Source organism: Fukomys damarensis, unplaced genomic scaffold (assembly GCF_012274545.1).
Source record: "Fukomys damarensis isolate Sample0158 unplaced genomic scaffold, DMR_v1.0_HiC HiC_scaffold_34, whole genome shotgun sequence".
NCBI classification, from domain to species: domain Eukaryota; kingdom Metazoa; phylum Chordata; class Mammalia; order Rodentia; family Bathyergidae; genus Fukomys; species Fukomys damarensis.
This window is the reverse complement of record NW_022900946.1, coordinates 7265181-7273460: the sequence shown is the minus strand read 5'-3', so window position 1 is coordinate 7273460 and position 8280 is coordinate 7265181. Positions and strand designations below refer to the sequence as shown.

At 49.0% G+C, this 8280-nt stretch overlaps 1 protein-coding gene across 3 annotated transcripts in view; it reads right to left on the bottom strand.

The window, feature by feature from the left end:
* Positions 1-7213, bottom strand: part of Nde1 (nudE neurodevelopment protein 1) — a 38482-nt gene extending 31269 nt beyond the window's left edge. Inside the window, exons 1-2 of one of the 3 annotated variants that reach the window (XM_010610771.3) lie at positions 7157-7213; positions 975-1099 (exon numbers count right to left, since the gene is read on the bottom strand). In XM_010610771.3, the coding sequence (XP_010609073.1) occupies positions 975-1099; positions 7157-7195 (164 nt within the window). In that variant the 5' untranslated portion in view covers positions 7196-7213. Of the gene's footprint in view, positions 1-974; positions 1100-1418; positions 2044-7156 lie in introns of those variants that run through there. The other 2 variants (XM_010610773.3, XM_010610772.3) reach the window with 2 other exon arrangements.
* Positions 7214-8280: the final 1067 nt, after the last annotated feature.

Here is an 8280-nt window from a genome sequence, read left to right as displayed (position 1 = left end):
ACCGGGGGTTAAATGGGAACTTGTGCTTGCAAGGCAGGCAGTGGCACCACTGAGCTAAACCCCTGACCCCCTCACATTTTTCTTTTTTTTTTAGTAGTGGTGGAAATCATATCCAGGACCCTGCACATACTAGGCAAGTGCTTACCCCAGCAGTATCCCAATCCTCTGGATTATCTTTGACCACTTACCGGTCCAATTATTTAAATACAGGATGACCAAAAGTTACATATTTTTTCATTAATTTTTTTATACATACATACATGTGTGTGTGTGTTTGTGTACAGATTTTGTTTTTTGTTTTTTTTTTTTTGGTACTGGGGAATCAAACTCGGGTCCTTGTGTTTACGAGGCAGGCAATGGAACCACTGAGTTAAATCCCCGGCCCTCATTAATTTTTATACAGTAACAGGTAATATAAAAACAATTTTATCAAATTTATTTAATCAACTGGTTGAAATGATGCCAGCCTGAGCAATGCTCAGGATAATCAGTAGGTAAACAAACACACTGCCTGAGTGACGCTCCAGGTAAACTGTTAAGTGTTTAAGCCAAACTAAGAGTAAATAGAGTAAAGGGACTGGATAAGACCTCCGTGTGTAAACTGTATAAGAGTCCATGAGGGGTAAAAAAACCAACCTCAAACAGCCCTCTACACACACACACACACACACACACACACACACACACACACACACACACACAGAACCCACTACTGCCAGAGATGGGCACTGAAACATCTGTTCCAAATTTTTAAATCTGCAACAACCTATTTTTCTAGACAGAGAAAAGTTCTTTTCTCTACTTTGAGCAACCAATCAGCTGGGGTAACTCAGACCTGATTAAAAACCCTTCCAGAATGTAAGGCAGAGCTGCAGCACAGGATGGTTAGGATGCCTGCTCTGCTCCTGCCTATGGCCCAGGGCAAGTGATTGCCCAGTCACTGACAATTAGTTTCCTCTGCAGGCAGGACTCACCTCTGCTTGTAGCTCATCGCTAGATCTTTCCAATAGTTTGCTTCTTCTTCCTCGGAGCTGAAAGTCTTTCCCGAGTCCTCCATTGTGAAAACTAGGAAGAGCTCACTCTTCTTGTGGCATGGTGTCTAGGAGAGAAGGTTTTAAAATTCCTACTCATATCTGGGTAAACAGCTGATCTTTAATGGGAAAAAAGCCCTTGTCTTCATGCCGGATTAAAATGACGAAACACTGCTCCCAAACTGAAACTAATCCCAAACCAAAGGCAGCCACCCCAACTGCTACATCCCATGGCTGACTATCAAGGTTTATGTATAACCCTCCACAAATATTCACCGCGCACGTACAGGAACACCCAGGGATCCAGAGATGTCATCAACTGTGTTATAAACTGGATGGTAGTGCAGTGACAGAGTAGGAACAGTATACCGACACACAGTAAATTACCTGTCTTCAGCATGTACCTCGGGTGTGTTCAGACTTACGGATGCACCCAAGAAACCACCACCACGGTCAAGGCAATAAGCACTTCTGCAGGGCCCGGGGTACCAAGGAAGCTCCCAACTCAGCCCCAGTCACGGAGGGCTTCCAGGGAGGGGTGATGCGTGAGCAAAACTGAAGGAATGAAGAAGAGGAAGGCAGATGGAAGAAAAAGGACAGTAAACACGGGGAAAAGGGAGGAACAGCCAGGCTTGCGGGGGGAGCTGAGAAGGCGGGGAGGAAGAAAGCTGAGGAGGCTGGACAGATTAAAACAGAGAAACTGCAGCACAGGGGGCTTTTTGGACATGTTTAAAAAAAAACAACTCAGGGGCAATGGGAGCCACTGGGGGATTCTGAGGGAGACAGGGACACGGTGGGATCTCCGGAACAGCTCATCCTGGTAGCCACGGGCGGGCTGCGCAGGGCCACAGCCTCAACTGTGGAGCTTCTGCAGCAAAGGAAGGAAGGTGGCCTCTTGAACGCCACGAGGGAGTGAAGGCAGAGGCAGGAGGAATGGATTCCAAAGATATTTAAGAGACAAAATCAGCCAAGCATGCAGAGCAACCTGAAGTCCCGACCAGCTCTTTAGGAGGCTGAAGCAGGAAGGTCACTTGAGACCAGATGTCTGAGACCAGTTTCAGTAACACCAAAGAAAAAAAAATACTAGCCATTTGGCAATTTATCAAGGGTGGGAAGATTTAAAAAAGGTGGCGGCAACATCTCCTGGGACTTGAGTTTAAGTAACTAGGTCCCTCTACCATCCCTATCACCAGAGATGAAAAATACCAGAAGGAAAACTCTTGGGTGGGTGGCCTGGGAGAGATACCAAGCCTAGTTTGGGATATTTTTAGTTTGACAAACCCATGACACGTTCAGATGCAATAGTGGATCTGAAACTCAGGGCTGGAATCTGAGCCAGCTGATTGAGTCACAAGTCTGTGGTTGTTCTCCTCCAGAACCATTAGAGAATCTCACCCAGACTGCGGACGGACCTCTGAGGACCGCAGGTTATCAGAAAAGCAGGCAGCAGAAGAGAACACAATGGCAGAAGAAACAGTGAGAGAGATGAGACCCAGAAAGAGGGATCTGTTTCACGGGGAAAGGGAACATTCCATAGCGAGGCGGCGGAGACCCTGGTGAGCAAGGAAGGTTGCCAGGGCACTGCTGGCCAGCGTGTGAGCAAGCAGCTTCCACCCGAGGGCGGACACTGGGTGGAGCAGGGACTGGGGGGTGAGGAGGAGGAGGAGGAGGAGATGGAATCTTGGAGAAATGAGGAGAGGAGCAGGAGCCTGTGGTGAGACCTTGGCTAGGACAACTCTGGGTTGTTGGGGCAGAAGGCAGGGAAGCGAACTTCTAGGAATACTTGGGTTAACAGGTGTGCTTCCTGCTATCTAAGAAAGCCTCTGACGTCATAGCTCGCCCTCTGACTTAGAGGCCTTCAGATTGTTCAGAACTCACTATTGGCCAGGCGTGGTCACCCAGCCCTGTAATCCCAGCAGTGTGGGAGGCCGAGGCAGGAGGATCACACATTCAAGCCCAGCCTGGGCAATTTAGAGAGAACTTGTCTCAAAAAAAAAGCCAGGCATTTAGCTCAGTGTGAAGGAGCTGAGTCCATCTCCGCCGCCACCCCCCACACCCCCCCCACACCCCACCAAAAATCACTAGCAGCCAAGCATGGTGCCATATGCCTATCATCCCAGTACTCTGGAAGGCTGAGTCAGGAGGATCACAAGTTCAAGTCCAGCCTGGACTTCACAACTAAGACCTTGCCTCAAAAAGAAAAAATAAAAATAAGAAAAGAGCTGCAGATACATCTCAATGTAAAGGCCCTGGATGGGCCTCCAGCACCATGTCAAAAAAATAAGTCACTAGGAAGCAAAACAAAATGTCACCAAGGTCCTTTCCTGCCTTTGAGGAAGTTCATGGAATCTTGTCTCCTTGAGACAGAAGAATGAAGCAAACCCAACGCTCTGTAAGACACAACCAACATGCTATGTTTTGGGTTAAAAATACAATCATTAGGCTCTTCTCCCCCTCCTCATTTTCTTCTTTCCCTAAGAGGGAGGAAACCCCACTTCCTCCCCTCTACCCCTCAAGCCCCGGGAACATTTTGTCTGAAAGCTCGATCCAGGCAGAGAAGCTAGATGGAGCAGAAAGTGGCTGATTCGTGGTTTTAGTGGCCCATTCTTCCATCCTTCTGTAACAGCTCCTCAGTATCCCCTGCGGGACCCAACCCCACTCTGCCTGCCCAGGGCTCAGATGGACACGACATCACCCACTACATCTGGGAGAAAGAACAGGGCCACCCTTGCATCTAGCATCAGGCACCGGTGCAGGGCTGGACCTGAGTGTGGGGACCCAGGGCTCAGCCAGCAATGCAGACGCAGACTCTGCCGGGGCGGGAAGGTGGCAGGAGGCAAACCTGCAACTGTCAGTGGTCATTTTCCTATCACAGGGGCAGAAGGAAGCCAAGGAGTAAAGCGTTGCCAAGGGAGGGGAGATGACAATATCGTTTCCATACCGGGATCGTCAGACCAGATTGAAGGTTATGGAAGGTAATCAGTTTGCTGTCTTGGTTAAGCCACTTAGGGCTAGCTTTCTGCTACAGGTGAGATCTAATAAACATATGGAGAGAGGGGATTTAGCTCAGTGGCACCGTGGCTGCCTTATAAGCGCAAGGTCCTGAGTTCCAGCACCAGTACCGGGGAGGGGGGACAGAGTAACATAGTGAGGAATTAGAAACAAGGGTAAACTTTCTTGCAGTTTAGAGAAAGATTATGTACAAGGTCCAGTGTAATCAGTCTCACACCTACTTCTGTAAATATCTCCTACCTGTTTATGTCCACCCACACCATCTTCTCTTACTTGAACACACTGAACTTGCTCTCTCACCCCTGGGCCTTGGCTTGCTGTTCTCTTGGCCTGCAAATGTTTTCACCTCAGCTCTCGGTCCTGCTGGTTTTCTTCTTGTCATTCAGATCTCAAGTGTCCTCCCCCAGGGCCATATTTAAATATCCCACCTAATAATCCCTCCAGCTCTTGCTATAGGCTACTAACCCTGCTTTATCTATTTTCATCACTTTCTGAGCTTGCTCTTTGTTTATCTTCCCCACGTCAATTTTCGAGTATAAAGATCATCTCTTTCTTCCCCCCAGAGCCTACCCAGAACAGTGTTTGGGATATAAAAAGGATCCGATAAGTGAAAGTAGGAAAAGATGGTGCCAGACCACTAAAGGGGCTGTTCATCAGGAAAGGAGGGAAGCAGGGGCAGAATAAGAGGAGACCCCCCCCTCAGGCTTGTTTACATCTGCAAAGCCCTAAGCAGCTCATCAGAGTGGTGAGGGGAACCTAACTGTCCCCACACACACCTGAGTGATGTTAATGGGAGGGGAGGGTTTGGAAGACTCCTGCATGGCCCACCCAGGTTTACGTGATAAGCAGCACCTGCTACAGTTTTCAGGGGTTCGTTTCCTCCTTCTGTCCACTTAGGACAGGTGAGTTTTAGAAAAGAGCTTCTCAAAAGTCATTCTGACCTGTGAGGCTCAGAACTTAATCCTCAGGTAAACAATGGGTCTGAGATGTCTCGGGAGGCGCGTCCCTGGGGTGGGGGGGCTCTGATTATAAGCAAGCTGGTAGGAAGGGTCTGGTTTTGAACTTCAGGGACTGAGAAGAAACTACATGGACTTATGTTGCAGCCTGCACAATCTTTTATACCAACCACCGGACAAGAAGTACACGGAAATGTCATTTCAACCAAAAACCCGTGTGTTTAAAAAGCAAAACCAAGGGAAGAGCAAAAAAAATATGCTAGAGACAGAAGAAAGAACAGCTGCACCTTACTTGGTTATGAAACAGCAGTCTTAAAAATATAAGGTTGTTTTTCTTTGCCATTTGGAACTGTCTCAGAAAATGCTTTCGCACTACTCCACCACAGAAAGCAGACAAAACGACTTGCAAAGGTTCCCTTCTTCAGTGGTATGTACTGAATTTTATCAACACCTTCTACAGCATTTGCTTCCTTTGGAACAACATTAGCCACTTTAAGCTGTTAAACAGAGCAGTAACTGTGTCTTAGAAGGCAGATGCTGGAGCAGGAACTCTGGATGCCCAGGTCATCTCTAAAGGCACAGGGGAGGGAGAGGCAGAAGCTACCAAAACAGGGGCATGGAATTTAGCTCAGTGGTTCCAGCATCTGCCTCGCAAGCTGAAGGACCCAAGGACCCAAGTTCAATCCCTGGTACCATAAAAGGGGGGTGGGAAACCAAAACAGACAGGTGTGTGTTACTGCCTGGTCACAACATACATAGCTTCGTACCTGCTATTACCTTCGTTTATTTCAGCTGTGTGCGGCTAGCTAACCTGGGACTGTGGATCCATCACCAGGCCATCACAACCCAGCAGCTGTGGGCAAATCTGGAGGGAACCTGAGATACAGGTTACCACATTCAAGGAAGAAAAAGGCACTCTGATCTAGTGATACAAAAAGTATCTGTGTGATATAACCTGGTTACATACTTTCTGTGGTACAAAAAGTATCTGCTTCACATAACTTGGTTACATACTTTCCCTAAAAATTCCTTTCAGCACCCCTGCCCACATTTTGAATGATTAAGTCTAGCAGGAAAGTCTAAACACATACTTGAGACACATACTTCTGATTTCAATGTTCTAGAAAAAAGAAGTGACCTTTTTTGGCTTTCCCTGAAGTAAGAAAGCCAGCAGGCTGATCCAGAGTAACACAACACACACACACACACACACACACACACACACACACACACACACACACTCGTCAGGGCTCAACACCCTTGTCCATCACAACCAAACAAATGGAGCTCTAAAGGGAAAGGGAGGGCAGAAAGAGGCTCCCAGGGTCCCCACACGTTTCAACAGCTTCTGTGTTATGACACAGGCTTTGCATTTTGCAGAAGTTGACGTCGCCAGGACAGAATGAGTCAAGAGTACACAAGCCTGGCTTGTCTTTGTGCTTTCAAACCTACAGGAGCAGGGAGGCAGGCAAGGACCTGTGCTCAAGGATGGACTAGGAAATGACAGAAACCAAAGTGTCAGCAGAGGACTGATGGGAAAAGCACGCGTATTTAAGAAAAATTACATGTAGTAAGATGGAAGTCATGTACATCAAGTACCGTTTTTGTTTCTCTCCTCTCTGCAATACTGATTTTTAAAAAGGGCCCAGAAGGAGGTGCCAGAAGGTGAGTAGAGCAGGCGCTGAGATATGTACTTTTTACAATACACTTTTTTAATAGTAAGCATTTTGTCCTTTGAAAATTACACACACACACACACACACACACACAAAACTTATACCTGGAAAAACAGAACAGCTATATTTCCAAAACAATTGTGTTCTATTGAACCAAGATGTGGGTAACCTCCTCCGGCTGTGCTCCCCACCCCCTTCCTTTGCAACCATTTCCTGGCCACCTACTAAGGGACAGGCACCGCTGGAAGAGCTAGATGCGCAGCGCCTACACCCCCAGTCCAGGGGCAGGCAGTGCCAGCTGTAGATTCTAACTCTGCCCAGGCAGGCTGGGTTAGGAAATCGCCTTGCAAGGAAAGACAGTGTAATCTGTCTGCGCTCACAAGTTCTCAGGCAACAGAATACACTTTGGAAACAAAAATAACATTCTCACAGCGTCAGCCGAGTTAGGAAACTATTGTACAAAATGGGATAAAATACCCACCTCTGAGGCCGAGACTTCAAGGGCACAGATCATCAGCATCTAACCCTACACAGAAGGCACACTAAGAGGAAAAGAATTAAGTTTCCAAACTGGTTCAGTACCAGCGCGGTGGGGGCAGCGGGCAGGGCGGTCAGATAACCGGAGGCTCTGAAAGCAACCGGTATCCAATTACTCTTCAAAGCACCTTACCACGTCCTAAAACGCCATCCTAGCCCGGAATTCGCTGAAACAAAACTCTCATAGAAAATGATAAACCTTGGCCCAGCACGCGCGGCGGAGGCCCTTTCTTTAGAGAGGAAGTTTAAAGGCGCCTGGGGCTAAAAGTAGAAAGACCGAGGCACAACCTGGTACCAATCTCGGACAAAGGAACCCAGAGCAGCTCTAGGTCCCAGGGGGCTGAGAACCCCTGATGACTTGGAGAAGATGAAAAGAGCTTCTCCGAAGGCGGCGTCCAGTCCCGCGACCTCGGAGCCGGTAAGCGCAGACGGCACTCGCGCTGCAGTAAGCGTTTCCCCCTTTATCCACTCCAGCCCTCAAAGGGCTGTCCCGAGAAATCTGAACCGCCCGCAGCAGAGCTGAGAAAAGCGGAGGGAAGGAGACCACTCCAACCGTGCTCCCGAGGGGAACGGGGTACAAAGGGGGCTGGATCGAGGCTTGCACTGGAGTGGGAAACTGGGTGTTAGGGTGAAGGCAGGGCTAGAAACAAAACAATGAGGACAGAGGGTGGAGGTGGGGTTGTAGGAGAGAGAAGGCTCGGGAGTAGTGGGATGAAAGGGCAGAAAAGAGGCGAGGAGGGTGTAGCAGGGCAACTCGGGGAGGGAGGGCAGAGGTACGGAGCCCAGCAGCCGCTTTGGGGCCAGAAGGCGAGACGACCAAGACCAAACCCGGGAGGTAGAGGGGTTGGAAAAACTTGCGCATAAAGAGAAACAAAAGTGGCAAAGGCGAGAGCTGGGCCCAAAGGACGCAGGGCCAGGGCGCTAAGGCAGAAAGTTAGCAGGGAGGCTTCAGGGAAGCAGGGCTTTCGGGGACCAGCGAAGTCCGGGCAGCGACGCACGGCAAGGAGCGCGCGGGGTCCCCGCAAGGCACTGGCGGGGCCAGGCGGGGCGGAAGAGTTCGCGGCGGAG